The sequence below is a fragment of the Perissodus microlepis genome, chromosome 10 (genome assembly GCF_051167445.1).
Source record: "Perissodus microlepis isolate ML-2025 ecotype Zambia chromosome 10, ASM5116744v1, whole genome shotgun sequence".
Taxonomy (NCBI): Eukaryota; Metazoa; Chordata; class Actinopteri; order Cichliformes; family Cichlidae; genus Perissodus; species Perissodus microlepis.
Genome location: NC_140470.1, coordinates 19792516 through 19810312, shown reverse-complemented (window position 1 = coordinate 19810312; position 17797 = coordinate 19792516). Strand labels below are relative to the sequence as shown.

General features: G+C 38.4%; 2 protein-coding genes across 4 annotated transcripts; one reads left to right on the top strand and one right to left on the bottom strand.

Annotated features, from left to right (window-relative positions):
• Window position 1: 1 nt before the first annotated feature.
• On the top strand, window positions 2-6021 carry il12bb (interleukin 12B, b). The gene is made up of 9 exons (XM_084940570.1): window positions 2-2772; window positions 3289-3382; window positions 3471-3572; window positions 3760-3936; window positions 4623-4728; window positions 4828-4997; window positions 5131-5291; window positions 5397-5515; window positions 5643-6021. The coding sequence occupies exons 1-9, from the start codon at window positions 2686-2688 to the stop codon at window positions 5668-5670; spliced, it is 1044 nt and encodes a 347-aa protein (XP_084796696.1). The 5' UTR covers window positions 2-2685; the 3' UTR covers window positions 5671-6021.
• Window positions 6022-6507: 486 nt separating this feature from the next.
• On the bottom strand, window positions 6508-17674 carry ublcp1 (ubiquitin-like domain containing CTD phosphatase 1). 3 transcript variants are annotated; one of them, XM_084940572.1, is made up of 11 exons: window positions 17529-17674; window positions 16920-17187; window positions 16446-16537; window positions 16075-16160; window positions 15864-15979; window positions 15629-15727; window positions 15229-15266; window positions 14988-15086; window positions 12008-12124; window positions 11771-11898; window positions 6508-8007 (listed from the first exon to the last, which is right to left on the bottom strand). In XM_084940572.1, the coding sequence occupies exons 2-11, from the start codon at window positions 17071-17073 to the stop codon at window positions 7980-7982; spliced, it is 957 nt and encodes a 318-aa protein (XP_084796698.1). In that variant the 5' UTR covers window positions 17074-17187; window positions 17529-17674; the 3' UTR covers window positions 6508-7979. The 3 variants fall into 3 exon arrangements, with proteins under 3 accessions (XP_084796698.1, XP_084796699.1, XP_084796700.1); XM_084940573.1 differs by having other exon boundaries at window positions 16920-17140; XM_084940574.1 differs by having other exon boundaries at window positions 16920-17087.
• Window positions 17675-17797: the final 123 nt, after the last annotated feature.

Sequence of the window (17797 nt, the reverse complement as noted above, 5' to 3'; positions counted from 1 at the left end):
AACTCTGGGATTGTCTTTTAATGCTAGTTTATGACTTGCTTAGTTTTTCCACTTCTTGCGTTTTAATTAAGGTGATTTCCTCACTCATTTTCTTTGGTTAATACATTACAAATATTACACGTCAAATGGTCTCATAATGTAATTGTTTGTGGATTGCATAGTATTGTGTAAATGGCCTGTATTTGTAAGGACCCCAAAGCGCTTTACACTACATTCAGTCATCCACCCATTTACACACTGGTGATGGCAGCTACATTGTAGTCACAGCCGCCCTGGGGCGCACTGACAGAGGCGAGGCTGCCAAACACTGGCACCACCGGGCCCTCTGACCACCACCAGTAGGCAACGGGTGAAGTGTCTTGCCCAAGGACACAACGACCGAGACCGTCAGAGCCGGGGCTCGAGCCAGCAACCTTCCAATTACAAGACGAACTGCCAACTCTTGAGCCACGATCACCCCTTGTGTATTCCCATGCACATAGCGTCATTTTAAAGTTACAAATAGAAAAAATTATCTCGTATTTTGTGGCTAATATTGAAAGGAAAGGTTAAGGCTAAGGGCAAAAATTAACTTTCTTTCTTTTTACTTGGGTAAAATGAGCTGTGTGACATCCTCAATACCATTTTTGAGCGTGAGTACTGAATTTACACATATACACCTATAAGTGTAATATTTTGCATCAGTTTTAATTTGAACAAAACCCTCAGAATGGTTTTAAAATGTCAAAACAAAAAAACAACATTTGGCTTGTCTAATTTGTTTGGGTCTTTGGACAGGTACTGTAGCCATTTCCATTATAAATGTCAGGCTAAAATAATCGCCTCCTGGCTTCAGTCACAACACCATAATAATGTAATGTAATGTAAGCTCCCAGAGCACTGTTTTTGTGCTGATGTTAATGCCACGGGTGTTTTTGGAATTTTGCAAATTCTGAGTCATATCTACAAATATAACAGCAGAGCACTACTGACTCTTACACACCATGTGCCTCAGCAACATCCCCCACATGCTCTGTAATTTCACGTGGTCAACCACTTTGCGGCTAAGTTGCTGTGCTTCCTAAATGTTTCCACTTTGCAATAATACCAGCTGATTGAGGGAAGCAATTTCACAAACTGACTTGTTACAAAGGTGGCAGCCTGTCACAGCGCCACACTTGAATCCAGTTAGCTCATTGGAACAACTCATTTTTTCACGAATGTAAAGGCAGACTGCTTGGCTTGATGGTTTTATGCTCTGTGGGACTGAAAACACCTAAATTTAAGTGTTTCTGTCCTTTGTTGTGTGATTACAATTCAGTAATGTGTCTTATCAATCTTTAAAAAACTAAAATGTAGGATTCCCCAAAAGATCAAATTATAATTTCAGGATCTGACACTGATATATTCATGATAATCTAATCTGTTTTATCTGTCTAGTCTCTTTAACAGGAATAATACAGCACATAATACACACTAAGTTTTCCCTTTTTCCTGTAGTCTCTTTTCTCTATAATTTCAACATCATTGTTTAAGCCCATTCATTTAGTCCTGGCAGAAACTGGAAGTTTTCTTGAAAAACCCAATTACGCAAGCATTGATTAATTGGATTTGCTTTTGAAAGAAGTGCTGCTAAGCGGCATTCCCACCTTGACAAAGACATACCTGCTATCATTCAGCTGGTATGAGGAAGGAATGCCAGCTGCCTCTCCACAATTCCTATAAAATACAAAGGAAGTTAAAGAGTTGATAAGCCACTTGTTTAATATTGAGAAAAGTCGCACCGTGCACACACACACAGGGAAGTGGATGTGGTGTAAGGTTAGTATGATATGACATTTTCAGTCCCCATAAGAATACGAAATAGGATAGTGGTGGGGAAAAACCTTTTACTTAATTGAAGTGAGGGTCCAAGCAAACAAATTGCATTTCCTTTCAAAACAGCATAAAACACACTCCCCTTGAGTCATCTGTTGCCTTTTTTTTTTTTTAAATAAACAAAGGTTAATCAAAAGAAACCCCTATACCTATGTGTATTTATAGGAAAGGGTCTACGAGTTGTCATTACAAATGCAACCACACAGGCATGCTTAAATGTTAGTGGTTATTTTGGAAAGAAAACGCTCTGCAGGTAACTTCCCAGATGTATATGTTAAAAATAAAAGAAAATGCAACAGTGATTTTTCCATTTGGTCATTGCGTTTACAAAACTCATTCAGGTAATCCTGTTTTGTTTTTTTGTTTTGTTTATAATCTGGGTTTTCTCCTTTATTTCGTCCCTGATGATTCTGTTCTCTTGACGCATTCTGTGGAAGCGTCCTTTTTCTTGTTCTTCTTTAGAAGTCCCATGACGGCTTTCTAGATTACCTGCGTATAACCATATTTAAACATTTTAGGGGTTGCAGTTCTGTTTTACAGAAGTTTCTGTATCATTAGTTGGCCTTACTTCCCCCCCAAAGTGGTTAGTGTGAACACAATCCTACATCAGATTACAACGTGGATTTTGAACCGAATGAATTGTCGTCTTCAACACAGCTAAATTAATCAAGCTTAACAAAATAGGAGAGCCGGGTGGAAAGCTAGTGGTAATTTTGATCATTCATTAAATTTCCTTTCATGTGCAGTGTGGTCCATTGTCATCGTCATCATTGCTCAGGTATTAAAGAGTTCCTCTTTTGAGTGGGGATTTCTCAGCCTGACGTATAAATGCAGCTGCAGCTGCTGCCTTTACACAGACAAACACTGCTTACTACATCTGGTTCCAGTGTGAGATTTTGGATCAAGTTTTGCAAGGTAAGATCTATTATATTCCATCTGATTGTCACAGATATTCAGGAGGAGGAATAATCTGCTCACTTTGGGTTATGTAAAAATCAAAATGTTTAAAACTTCTTATATAATTGAAAATACTTGTACACACTTGGAAAATGCTGTTGTACTGGTTCACAAATTTGAGTTCTCATCCTTTGAGGGGTCAAAAAGGTTTTAGGAGGAAATATCTGATTATTATTTTTTTTATATACTATTTCATTTGATATCTTCTAATTTTTTTATTAGATTTATTTTTTATTTTTTACTAAACTAACAGATAGTTAAACTAAGGATATTTTCTCTGTAATTTTATTTGATTTTAATTAGTTTTCCAAGTTCACAATTCTTTTGTTGTTATTTTATTGTAGTTAACACTGCTTTGATATAAAGGGTTAATTTTGTACTTGTTTTTTTTTTTATTTCACTTTTTTCAAGGTTTAAAAAAATATTTTTATTTGCTTATGTATGAGTCCCATCACTTCCTTTCTTTTGTTACAGATGCATACATTTTTGCTCATGGTTGTGTGGGCTATACTGAGTGGCGCCAGCTCTGACACCCAGCAAGCAGATGTCGAGACACTCATGGATAATGGTATCTCCTTGTCTTTGAATATTCCTCCATGTTTTCATTTTTGTTTTTATTTCACCAACAGTAAAATCAATTTTTTTGCTTTACCTAGTTGTGGTCCTGAGGGTGCCCTCTTTTACGGGTAGCATGGTTCACGTTCCTTTGACCTGCGGAGAAGCTTTTCAGAATGAGCCTGTGTTTTGGAAGAAAAATGGTAAAGCAGCTTTTAATTCAATTAATTTTACTTAAGTAAAGAAAAAGTCAAAGTCACAAGAACTTTCTTTTGTTTGTTTGCTCTATAGCTCATCAAGCTTTTGTTTATCCAGACGTCAAACTTTCCCCTTTGTCTCTTTATGGCTTTTTATGACCACATTGTAACAATGAACATGTCCGTGTCTCAGGTCAGGAGCTCAATCCGCCTCTGCAGGGGAACCAAGTCCAGGTCCTGGTGGAGGAGATGAAAGGAGGAAACTACACTTGCCACCTCAGTCCAAGTGGAGAATACCTGAACCACACTATGATCTTAATCCAGCTTAATCCAGACAACAGGACAGTCATATTGGAAAACAGAGAAGGAGGTAAGTTGAAAAAAAAAGGAAGAAGGAAGGAAAGGAGCAAAGACAAAGAAAGAAGTGAAACGAGTAGGGGAGGGAGAACAAAGAAGGCATGCATGAAGGGAAAAGGGCAAAGAGCAGATTTTCTTTGACTGGATTTAGCCTCAGGCTTTCTCTGAAGAAGAAATGGTATTGATGGGACTGAACAGCTAAGATGATGGTCAGATTGGGATTTAGGATAAGAAAAAAAAAATAGGGAAAGGGTGTAAGGGTGGGGTTCCAGAGCAGAAAACAGAAACTGGATCAAAGGATCACCATTAGTAGTGTCAAAGGAATTTTAATAGAGAAGATGAGGGAAAAGAACAACACAGTGAGCAGGCTTTATATTAGGCCCATCATCACATTGTTAGTGCTCATGTTTCTCCATAAGGTTTCAGCTTTGTAAATCTCAAACATTACGTTTCTGCAGTTTTGTGCTATGAGGCAATGTTTTCCTGTGATGGAACAAAACCTTAAAGTTGAAGTGAAGAGGCAGCTACAAAGCTTTTTTTCTCGTTTACAGCAATTATATCAATGCCCTGAGTGATTTATTTGTGTTTACTCGATGGGATCTAGAAGAACAATGAAACACTACAAGTGTAAGCTACACTGTTCATAAGAACATTAAACAAAAGAGAGGGAGGGGACTGACAGTAATTCTGTTGCTCCAGGTCACATCCACTGCTCGGCACCAAACTATACAGGATTCTTTCACTGCTCCTGGAAAAGAACAGCGCTCAGATCTGATGCCAGTGTGGTTTTGGTTAAGGCTGAACGGTAAGGACAAAGACAATGCATAGCATACTTTGGTTGGGTGCTGGTGTGGAGGAGGTGCTCTAGATAGTATTTTAACATCAACTTATATTTATATTCCAGTTTTACTGAAGATATCCCCTGTGAGCTGGATGCTGATGCATCAGGGATTCGCTGCCAGGATGCCCACTGCCCATACAAAGAGGAGCAACATCGCATTTCCTTCACCGTTTACATACGCAGCCATGCTCGTTTGGAGGCCTACACAAAGTCTTTCTACCTGAGAGAAATTGGTAAGTTTGTTTTTGTGTATTTTAGCGTATGAAAAGTAACTTTCTTAGTCATCGTGCCGTGATTTCCTCTCTCCATTCTCTTTCTTTTTTAACCTTTGCCCACCTCATTTCTCTCCCTCCCAACTCAATAAAGTGAGACCGTCAAAACTCCCTAACCTGCACATCAGTGATGGGAAGGTGTTCAGCTGGGACTACCCTGATACTTGGGAGAAACCCTGCACCTTCTTTGGCCTACAGTTTGAGGTCAAGCTGGTGCACAGTGGACATCCCTGCAACAGTGACAATCAAATAATTGTAATTAATACACGTACATCTATACACCAGATTCATATCTTTTTGCTGATGTCCAGTTTAGTCGAGGTTTCTTTGTCTTTATTAAGTCGCCTCTTCTTTGTGCAGAATATCACCACTGATACAACCAAATACGAGGTTGGCGTTAAGACCAAGAAGTATGTTTTCTGTGTGCGAGCTCAGGACAAGTTCACCAGAGGGCCGTGGAGCCACTGGAGTCAGTGCACGTAAGTGTATTGATTTTTATTTATTTATTTTTTGCTAATTCTGTTCCTGTGCAAGGATTCACACTATTTACAAATCGTTGTATACTGGCTGATCCAATCTGTACTGTTTTGTTCTTTTTACCAACAGAGTGAACAAACATAACGTGGCATGCTAAGCATTAGCCGCTGGACTCTGCTGCCGCACCAGAAAGAGGAAAACAGTTTTTAAAAATATTGTAATTCAGAAGGAAAAAAAAAATGGTCTAATACATTTTTTCAAGTGATGCACAACATATGAAGCTGTGCTTCAGGAGTGAATGTATACCTGTACAGTATTTATTCATCCCTCTTCATCCCCATTCGTTATGTCTGTGGAACTACAGAACAATGTTACAATAATGATTTGTACTGTGATTGAAATGAATTAGTATTTCCTTCATGCCCTTTTTAACTTATTTATATCTGTTCAGAATGTTTCTCAACATTTTATAATAAATTAATGAACATGTCAGTTTATTGTATTTTCTTTCATTTTATAACAGGGCATCTCAAAATGTATTTGAAACCCATGGGTTATCTATAGTAATGACGAGTTTATTTTGAGTGCAGAACATACAAAAGATGAAAAATGCACTGACAAACTAGAAAAAACACAAAATCATAAAACTAAAGCACTTGTACATATTTGCATATTTTATATTCTGATATTGTGCGAGTTGCATGTGTATTAACTCCTCATGTGGCTACGTGAGACATCAATAGGTAATAACAATGACAACAGTAGGAAAATAATAGCCAGTAATAATGAAGGGGAGGGGGGCACTAGAAACCATGGTGTTTTGGGAGGTGTCATTATTGGCCAGGTCGTTAGTGTCTACGTTCTTTATTCAATGAATTAATCTTTTATGGTGTTCATGGTGTACAGTTATGAACAGGAAGTAATGAAATGTTTCTAACTGTAAAAGATTAACTCATTTTTAACTACCTCAGGAATGTAGAACAGTACAAGCAAGCGAGGTACAAAAAAAGGTTTATTTTCCTATTTACAGCCACAATTTCATCGATGAAATGAAGAAAACACACAAAAAAGGCAGAGCTCAAGAAATGAAAAGAAACTGAATTTCCAGGGACTGCTTGACATATCATATAGCTTATGTTTCCAGAGCTTCAGCTTCATAAAATGAGGCCCACCTTAATAAGTAGTGAAATGTGTAAAAACCCACTTTAGTTACAAAAGAGAAAAAAACAAAACACACAATTAAAAAAATGTGCTATCCAGTTCTTGTATTCTCATCACCTTTAGTTGGTTCATTGACATTTGGATGTTCCAGAAACATTTCAATGAAGAGCTGTCACGATCTAACGAGCATCAACGAAATAAAACCTATGCTTTATGTCCGTTCGAGTGTTGCGTCCTGTGATGTAACAGAATCAGCATGCACAGAAAAACATGAATACGTTTCTGGACATGTATGCACATGAATATCCAGCCATGGAAGCCTGACTGTAATATGCATGTACAGAATGTAAATAACAAAAAACAGGCCTGTTTGTAGTGACCACCTACAGACACGTAACAAATGGTGTCACACTTGTTCACTAAAGCCACTTGTTTTGATGAAATATTTTAGCTAGCCAGTTCTAAGACCAACAGATTTTGGTCTCTCAGTAGTTTTTAGAATTGCTGCATACGTCTGCATGTGCAGGCTGCTGTTATTTGTTTGACGCTCACAAAACTTCCAGACGTTCCAACTTTTCACTTCATTTATTACAAATCAAACAGACAATCCAAATACTACATAGAAAAACACGTTAAATTACCAGGATATCCTCGCATACTGAAAACACTTTCAATGGTTATGTAACTTCATTTTGCTTATTTGTTTCTTTTCGCTCTTTAGCTTTTTGCCGGTCAGTCTCTTTGAAGGCAGGCTACTGACCTTAACCATAATGAAATTAGATTTGTATCTTCTCCTACTCACTTGGTACAGCAGAGAGGCTTGATAGAGTATTTTTTACTGGTAATCAACTTAACACATCTGCTACTATTCACCCATCTAAAATACCAAGCAGGTGTAAAAGATCTCGAATACTTTCAGGAAATAGTGGACCTCAGTTATCTATATTAAACCCTTGTTGACCACGATGAGTAAACAGTTGAGCTGGAGTCTGTGACATTAAATCAGTGTGGTCTCAAACAGGATTTTTTTTTCCACAATGCACCTTGCACACTGATAGTAACTGTAAACAATATTTGAACAAACAAATGTTCCAGACTAAGAGAAGGCAGAGAACATGCAGATATATAAACTGGGAAGCCCGTCTCAGTCCTGAGGTTTTGACCTTGTGTGTAATTGTAGGGTTAGTGTTGGACTTTTAGTGAGGTTTGGTATGAAGGACTTTATGTTTGTTCTTGTGTTTGACAAGCGGATGACGCATTGGTTGCATCCACTCCAAGTCTTTGCGCTGATAATATCGTCCCTCTTCAGTGGTGCTGCCTCTTAGATAGGTACCTGCAGAAACAAACAGGCACACATTCAGTGCATATTTTAAACACATTCAGTTGAATTCATGTTGATTTGGGGAAATGTACGAATGACACTGGGACACAACATTAAAAATGAGTAACTACATAATGGAAGAATATTTAAAGTCTTTACCATGTACTAGAGATGGACCGATCCGATATTACGTATCGGTATCGGTCTGATACTGACCTAAATTACTGGATCGGATATCGGAGAAAAATAAAAAATGTAATCCGATCCAAAGTATCACAAAATCACCTCACAAAACGCGCTACTTGGCGTAACCCAGCTCGGCGCATTGGAGCAGTATGTGTCACGTGATAGAGCGGCTGTTGTCTGCGAGACCGGTTGGCGGTCTGTTGGAGCATTTGGAGCCTCGCGGCATTTCATCTCGGCGAAAACTATCCCACAGAAGTAAAGCAATTGTGTAAGTTCATCCCTGAATGTTTGCATAGTATTTCCACGTTAAGCTTAACAACTGATGTATTGAGCCACAGCTGGACTGGCCATCGGAGTTCCATATTGAGGTGAAAAGGAAGCGATTTGTCCCGTACTTCAGCTAGAATTAAAAAATAGACACAAAGCTGAAGTTATTCTGTCTTTGCTGCGCAGTTGCATCTACTTCTCTCATTCACTTCCCCTTCCTCTCCTGTTATTACTTCAAACATGAAACTGATCAATGATCAGCTGATCGGCTTTTCTGACGCAAGTCCTGTCTTTCTTGTTTGTTTATCGCCCACTTTGCGCTAGAAAGAGGAGACCAGTGGATAAACAACAGCAGCACGTTTAAGCGTGATAAGCTGTTGTTAGAATGTATTTAATATTAACTTTGTAGTATCAGCTGAGGTTTGCTGGAGCCACAGCTGTAAAACCTGCTGGTCATGATATCCGTTTGTATATCTGGTGAGAGGGAAACATGAAGATGAAACCAGGAGATGTCCTTACTGAATCATCAGAGCTGAACAGGTGATGGAAAAACAGGTTTACCTTTTAGGTGACATGAATGAGTTGAAGGGAAGTTATGAACTGTTTCTGAGAGACAAATAACACCAGGATCCTTTTTTACGTAGCGGACGGCTGGTAACTGTGCAGGGGCGGGACTAGCAAAGTTTTGTCGGGGGCCAGGTTGGGCATTAACAGGGAAAGGGGGCCACAAAGAAATACTTTTCTTTGTTATGTCATTTAAAAACTTTGAATAAATAATTATCTGAATCTTACAACAAAAGTGGTCATCTGATTAAATGTATAGAAATCCATTATTGTATATAGTAACTAATAAGTCTAATATACACCCAAATAAGCTATAGTACTTTTTCCTTTGGGAAGGTACCATCTGTGCAGTCTGTAATTCTGTTGAAGAAAGATGTTGAACCTATTTAAATATTGTAGAAAAATAATTGATTTCTGTGCATTTGTTTTACACTTGCATTAAATTAAAGTTGATTACATCGATTAAGGGCGGGGGGTGGTTCCCGAATATTTTTGCTGAGAGTTGGCAACCCTATTAGTTAGGTTGCTTAATATTCCCACTAAGTTGACCACAACATATTACTCAAATGACTGGAGAACTGGGCAGGTCTTTCAGGAACTGTACTAAACTGGTTCAAAACATACTTAGAAAACAGGAAATACTTTGTATCAATAGGTAACTTCACATCTGAGCAGACAAGTATCACATGTGGAGTTCCCCAAGGTTCCATCTTGGGACCCCTTCTGTTTAACATTTACATGCTCCCACTGGCACAGATTATAAAGAACAACAAAATAAACTATCATAGCTATGCAGATGACACACAAATATATATCACAATGTTACCAGGAGACCGAGGCCCTGTACAGGCTCTTGGTAAATGCATTGAGGAAATTAATGACTGGTTGTGCCACAATTTTCTCCAGCTAAACAAAAACAAAACTGAAGTAATAGTCTTTGGTGCCAAAGAAAAACAATTACAGGTCACCAGAGAACTTCAATCTATACACCTAAAAACCACAAACCAGGTGAGAAATTTGGGTGTAGTGATGGATGCAGACCAAAACTTAGAAAAACACATTAAGACAATAACAAAATCAGCTTACTATCACCTCAAGAATATATCAAGGATAAAAGATCTGATGTCTCAACAGGACCTGGAAAAACTAGTCCATGCATTCATCTTTAGTAGGCTTGACTACTGTAACAGCATCTTTACAGGTCTACCTAAAAAAAATCAGTCAGACAACTACAGCTCATTCAGAACTCTGCTGCTCGAGTCCTCACTAAGGCCAAAAAAGTGGACCACATCAGTCCAGCTCTGAGGTCTTTACACTGGCTGCCTGTCTGTCAGAGGATAGACTTTAAAGTTCTGATGCTGGTCTATAAAGCTCTGAATGGTTTAGGACCAAAATACGTCAGTGACCTCCTGACCCAGTATGAACCTTCCAGATCCCTCAGGTCATCTGGATCTGGTCTTTTATCAGTTCCCAGAGTCAGAACCAGACACGGAGAAGCTGCATTCAGCTTTTATGCTCCTTATATCTGGAACAAACTCCCAGAAAGCCTCAGATCAGCTGAAACACTCAGTTTATTTAAATCCAGGTTGAAGACTCACCTGTTCTCAGCTGCATTTAAATGAAGCACCAAATCCGCACTTAAGCTTAAATTTCAAAACTTACATTTTAACTACTGTTCTGATTTTATCTGTTTTGATTTTTGATTTTATATACTGTTCTGTTTGTTTGTTTTAATCAATTTTAAATCATTGTTTTTGTTTCTAATGTCTCTGTAAAGCACTTTGAATCACCTTGTTGTTGAATTGTGCTATACAAATAAACTTGTCTTGCCTTGCCTTAAGTACTCTTTAAAATACCAGAATATGGAGGATGGTGTAGGTTTAAATTTATTAGATTGATCAGTGTTGCTGAACTATAAAATGTTTTGGGTTGAGTGTATTTTTTGCAAACAGGTATAACAGAATAGCTTCAGTCTCTTGTTTTTTAAAACTTGAGTATGAACTTATACAAAATGCAGCAAGATATTTATATTAAAAAAACAGTTTTATTGATTACAAAATACGCTATATCGGATTCATATCGGTATCGGCAGATATCCAAATTTATGATATCGGAATCGGTATCGGACATTAAAAAGTGGTAAAGTGCCATCTCTACCATGTACCATGTACAGCACAAACAAATTATATCATAAGTTGAACAGTCGATTAAATAACCAACCATGTACAGTCCTACGACATCACAGATAACAAAAATAAAGCTAAGAATGGACACAACAAAGTGCAAAGGAGAAATTTGCACTGAGATCTCACCTTTTAACCTTTCCATCACAACTGTAAATAAGAAAGAGCTCAACACTGATCCCTGATGTAACTCTACCCGGACCCTAAACTCATCTGTAATTCCTACTGCACACCTCAACACTGTTTCACAAATTTCTTGCCACTGGTGAGTTCCTCATTGAGTACCACAGTTACTCTCTTTGCTTGGGATGCAAAAGTCTCCTTCTTACTTTAGATTGTGTTCATTTATCCCCAGAATTGGATGCATTTTTTAGGATGAATTTTATACTTTAAATAATCTGAAATGAAGTAAAATTTAAGTAAGATTCATGTGTGTGTTGGCATTAGATGTTATTTTTTAATATATCTAGTATTTTCTTGTAAATGGCTGTTCAGGTCTAGCAGGTGCTGTAGGTTTGAAGTATGCAACTACAACTATGCAAATGATACTGTTTAGCTGTTCAATGAGTGCGTACCTCTCCCAGTGTTTGTGGTTGAGGCCACTGAAGTCGTCAAGCTTGGCAATTTCTTTGAGGTATTGAGACAGTTTATACAGCTCTCTGTCCCGCTCCCTGTTGAGGTGGGCCTTCATGAAGGGTCGGATCTAACACAAATTCACAACAACAAATAAAGAAAAAGTTTCATTAAGATCTGTAGTTTATTGTACCAAAAGAAGAGAAAAATGGTCAAGATAATTGTATGAACTAACCAACCTTAAGTCCATTCTGTGGGTTCATAAGAAAGTTTCTTCCAATGTCGTCAAACATAATGGTGTTCTTCCTGTTATAAAATTCTCCGTACTTCCCCCATATCACACCTAAGGGCTTCACCTGCGGAAGCCATAAAATAGATTAAATCAGTGCCATGATGTTTGCACAAAGCAGTAAATGTCCTCCACAAACATCATGAAAGAGGTATTCAAGCACATTACAACATGTCGTCACGGCGCGTGCAGTCACACCTAGAGTGCTAAATGACTTACCAGAATGTAAACAAACAAAAACAAACCAAACAACAACGATGTGATACATGTCACCTAGGACCATAAGCCAGAAACATTCCCGAGAATTTACATAGTTACTTAGCAAGCACGACGTGTATACAACTTTATCTAGTGACAAATCTCTGACAAAGAGATACTTGACCCCCTCTTTTCAAATTTATCCTCACTACACATCCATATTATATATGTGCTTCCCATTTGACACCCCAAGACTCACATATGTTTTCATGCACAGTAATCTTATTTAATGAAGTTATGAAAAATTATACCTTCATACTATGATTTACTTATCTTTTTTTCAGGCCCTTGAAGTACAGAGGGGTGGTTCTTTTTAATATTCAATTGTTCCAGCAGTTTTAAGCCAAATCATCTGAAGCGCACTACCAAAATCCTGCTTTGGTAAATGGTGAATGAAATGGGTTTTATATTGCATATGTGTGTATAACCTGCTCTGAGCATCAACATCGTGGCCATAGTCTGTACAAGCTTAATGCCTAAGATGTCAAGTAATAGAGACAGGCATTGACTGTTTTATCTCGTCTGATGATTCACTGGAGAAAACAAAAAAAAAGTGCATTTCGAGTACATTCCAAAGAGCGTTATCACCACATGGTGTTTAGTTAAAACACGTGACAGCATATCTATTTTTTTTACCACCAAACTCGTCTTCTATTCGTGATTTCTTTCTGCGTCAAAATTATTTGGACACTTTCTACTGTAACTGTGAAATAGAGAAACAGCATTTGCGTTCACATGTTCAAACAAATAATTTGTACAATGAAACAAATTAAGGTCCTGAAGATGTAAAATGTATTTTCCCTTTTACTCAGTTTACTAAACTAGAGGGGAAAAAGCAATTTGCTGCGACACTCATGATCATCTATTGACTCATTCTCAGATATTGAGCTCTGAGAGAGTGCTCAAAGGCATCAACGGGAGCATCAGGCTAAGGACAGCCTGGACAGAATGAGAACAAATTTCCTGACCTGGTTTGATGTATTTTCCATTTTGGCTGTTTATTTCTGCAGCTCAAACTACTTTAAGCTATTTTTCATTATCTAAAATGTAACACATTTTAAGAAGGGTTTTTTAAAAATAATTTCTGTATCGAGTGTGGTGCATATCCTTTGTGAAAGCACCAATTATAAACCAGTGAAGGTTTCCAGATCCAAGGTTTCACATTGTTGACTCATCACATGGAATTTCCACCTGCAGTGACTTCATGACACCAGCTAAGATGACAGGGCATGTTGCTCATGACATCATTAAAGGGTGGAAGTTAGGCTACGTTCACACTGCAGGTCTTAATGCTCAATTCCGATTTTTTTGTCTGCTCGTTCTCACTACAAATAAAATGCGACCAGTAAATGCGCTCTAGTGTGAACCCTCAAAGCGGCCCGCATGCGCAAAAGAAGACGTCACACACAACGCGCTGTTTAGACCCAGACCAAACAATATTGTTTGACTGATGGCCCTTAATATAAAGACTTCGGACTTTACGTTTCCCAATTTTTGCTTTAAGTTATTTTGTTATTTACATAATAATGTAAATAACCTAATAATGATCCTTATTGCTGTTTTAGAGGAGCGGTGCTTCAAAGGATAGTTGCAGATTTCTGTCAGAATCTGCAGATTATACAGTATAAATAAAATGTTCACGTTTCTCCAACGTTGTCTTCCCAACAGTTTCACTGACATCTACGCTGGATGGCCAGGAAGCGTTCGCGATGTCTTATCGGGCGCTTCTCCGGCACTGATAATTGGCATCCGTCTTGTGTCAGTGACGTAAAAGACAGATTTAATGCGACATGACCGTTCAAACAGCAGTCGCTTTCTAAAACATCGGATATGTATCGGATTCAGTACCACACATGAAAGTGACCCAGATCGGATTTGAAAATATCGGATTTGTGCCGTTCACACTGTCATACCATGATCGGATATGGGTCGCATAGGGTCAAAAAAATCGGATTTGATGCGCTTTCGCCTGCAGTGTGAACGTAGCCTTAAACTTTCAAAACCAAACCTTTGTGCATGTTGTGTACATGTGTAGCTCTCTCTCTCTCACTCACTCACTCCTTGAGTAAACAGAACCTCCTATTTAACATTTGGAGATTGCTACAATATGACTGTATTAATATGACTGTAGTGTGTGTGATTAGGTGAATGATGCTGTAGGAAAAAGCACTTTGAGTGGTCAGTTAGGGCAGAAAAACTCTGTATAAGTCCCAGTCCATTTAACATTTGACCATGAAACTGTCTGTCACAGTCATGTGATGCTTGCAGTTTACCCAAAATGCCTTTTTGAGGATCATCTGAAAATAGATACTACCAATACTAATGCGTGTTTCTGTTATTCAGTATGACAAACATTAAATTCTTGGAGATGTTCCCTCTGAAACTATGATATATTCTATAATATCAATGCTCAGATTTAGTTATAGAAATAATGCTGAACAAAAATTAGATTAAGGCTTTAGATAATGACACTCAGATTGGATACAAATTTGATTTTCTTGCAGTGTTATGTTCAATGGCCCATTAACTGCCAGAATGAATAACGCTTAAAAACCTAAAATAAATCCAAATATATTATAAATCATTTCTTCTTCTGTGAAAGATATGTCCAAAGCATTGATGTGTGACCACAAGTGACACAGGCCAATATTTTAAACAGCAAGTGTACCAACCTCCACAACTCCTCTCTTTGGGGTGTGTACCGTAATCATGGCCCCACTGTCCAGCATGAATGTAATCTTGTAATTAGGGTTGTCTGTCACTCCCAGCTCCTACACACACACACAGTGGTGTTATCTTCTGATCCATCTACACTCATATAATGTATGCCAACTTGGTTAACACTGCCACCTTTTGGCAACAAAATGTACAGGATAATAAAAGAAATGGTAAAGAAATAAGAGAAGTACTTGCCTTCATTTTTGCATCAATCCATTTCATACTTGTAGCAGCTTAAAAGAGAAAACACATTATGCGTGTTAATTAGTAATGAATTAAATCATGAAAGAAAAAAATAACAATTAAACACAACGTCTACACACACCCAAGCACAAGAGGCATCTCAGTGAGAGGACACGGTTCTCCAAACACATACTGGACATTTAATTGGGTATTTACCACCATTACAAAAATGGGCGAGCTCAGTCTGTTTTTTGGTTGTTTTTTTTGTTCTTCTTGGTGGATCAGATGCTCAATTTGGGCCAAAACATCAGGAATTAACTAGACAGACATACTTATATGAAAACCCCACACTCTAACACAAAAGCAATGAACCACTGCCACAGACAAGGGAAAGAGACGGACAGATACGTACACCAAATTACAATATCGTAGTCCTCATAGGCTGATGTCAGGAACTCGTGAAGGTAGGGTCTCATCAGCTCCTGACCTGTTTCTGCACATGACTTGTGATCTGAACACACACAGGATTATTGTATGGGTGTCCATGGTAAAACAAGCAGCTGATAAACAGACAGTAACTGCAAAGCCTCCTCTTTTGTTTCTTGCAAAGCATCTTATTAAAGAGACACATGATGATATCAACTCACCAAACAGTGTGTAGTCCACATCCAGAACCAGGAGCCTCTTGCCTTCTCTAGGAGGGTTTAGTTCCTCTACCTTATACTCTTTGACTCTTCTAGCTATTTTTGCCAGGTTCTCCTCTCTGAAGACATAAAACAATATTTGTTTCTCAAATGCACCCACACATCCACACACAAAGACAGGTTTCCTTCAACAATTTCTAAAATTCTGACAGACCTGTTCTCCACTTCAATGACCTCCTCCTCAATGTCAAAATCATTGACAACGTCATCATTCTCTGGTGGAGGGGCTAAAACGTCTTCCTTCACGAAACAAAATATGTGCACGGTTAAAACTGTATCAGTCAGTACATTATACCCATAGCATATATCCCTCAAAAATGTCAACGGCTGTCAGATCTTCACCTAAACAACCATTTTCTGATCCATTAATCAAAGCTAGCTGATTCCAAAATCCTGACTAAACAGATTATTTACAAGTTACCCCTCACCTCTCTTGTCTAGTAAACCTGAACACTAGCCAGGCACACAGTCCTTCTATAATAGTTCCAGCCAGATATATTTTTTTCATTTTCTCTATCCACCTACCAGACTCTCCTCTCTGGTACCCATCATCATGATCTTGGTATTAGGCTTCAACTTCAACGAGCCCAGCTTCATCTCATCCTCTGCTGGTTTACCTGCGGGCAAGATGAAAGGGAAAGGAACAGAAAATATATAGAGAGAGAAATTCTGAAAATCATATTAAGAGCATGCATAACTTTTATAAAATTATATAATAATAAAATAATTTATATACTCAATAGCCTGCAGATAGGTGGAGAAAACAGAAACTTTTGCACATAGACCTGGGGCTAGATGTAGGGGTGATTATTTTAAATATGATTAGCATCCAGGAGGGTCTTTTATGTAGACTGCACAATTAAATAAAAGCACAAGATTAAATGTCCTTTGGTCTCACACTTGGATTGGACTTCATATAGCATTATTTACACTAACTAGCGCAGAAATCAGAATCAGAATACTTCAAAAATCAGGTACTTATCATTGACATCATCTCACCTTTGACCTTGAGTCCCAGGAGTTTCTGTCTCTCTGGCAGGACCCCAGTCAAGGTCTTGATGGACTGTTTCAGGTCCAACACCGTGTCTTCCTCAGACAGAGAACTGATGAAGTATTCCTGACCTCCCCACTTAATGATAACCGACACCGACATGACTCTTCGGTGCTCTTCACACACACATACACACGACTGCAGCTGAAGTCAGGTATGCACGCGCACCCTAAGCAAAAAATTTCCAGCAACAATAACAAACATGCACGCGCACACCTTGCAGAAAGGGAGAGACGGGCAAATTCAAAGGAAAGGTGTTAGGATGCCACCATGTAACTGGCTGGAGCTCGACTTAAAACAAACAAGAGCAGCTTGTGATAAAACAGAGAGCCAAACGGGACATTACTATTGTTAAGCAGGTGATGGTACGTCTGGCTATTTCAAGACACAACGGCCAAATGCCACCTAATCAGCTCAGACACTGTGTGACTGTCCCTGATGCTGATATTTATAGCACAAGGTTGCTAACACTGACTAGCAACGATGTAAACACGCCGGGTTTAACAGCCAGCTCGCTAACATTAACTGACTGAGCTCCGCGATCTGCTCACTCTTACCTGGTAGCACAAACTAACATGTAATGCTTGGCACACACTGTCAAATTTCCTCATAAAGTTGAATGAATGAACTGAGTTGGCCGTTCAATTTCATTCAGCGGGAGCCTCACACACCGCTGCTCTCTTCCTGGCGTCCCGAATCTTTCCGGTAGTGACGTAATTGAAAAAGGAGGCTTTGTTGCTATAGTGATAAAAGCTCGTTACTTTAAAATACAATCCTTTGAATATATATATATATATATATATATATATATATATATATATATATA

What these genes read in the sequence shown, in the direction of transcription:
- il12bb (XM_084940570.1), top strand. Translation starts at nt 2,686, where the DNA reads ATGCAGCTGCAGCTGCTGCCTTTACACAGACAAACACTGCTTACTACA. An exon ending in TGTGTTTTGGAAGAAAAATG is followed by an intron (nt 3,573 to 3,759) that starts GTAAAGCAGCTT and finishes TCCGTGTCTCAG; the next exon opens with GTCAGGAGCTCAATCCGCCT. An exon ending in GTTTTGGTTAAGGCTGAACG is followed by an intron (nt 4,729 to 4,827) that starts GTAAGGACAAAG and finishes TTTATATTCCAG; the next exon opens with TTTTACTGAAGATATCCCCT.
- ublcp1 (XM_084940572.1), bottom strand. Translation starts at nt 17,073, where the DNA reads ATGTCGGTGTCGGTTATCATTAAGTGGGGAGGTCAGGAATACTTCATC. An exon ending in CCTGGGACTCAAGGTCAAAG is followed by an intron (nt 16,538 to 16,919) that starts GTGAGATGATGT and finishes TCTTGCCCGCAG; the next exon opens with GTAAACCAGCAGAGGATGAG. An exon ending in AACCACAAACACTGGGAGAG is followed by an intron (nt 8,008 to 11,770) that starts GTACGCACTCAT and finishes TTGTTTCTGCAG; the next exon opens with GTACCTATCTAAGAGGCAGC.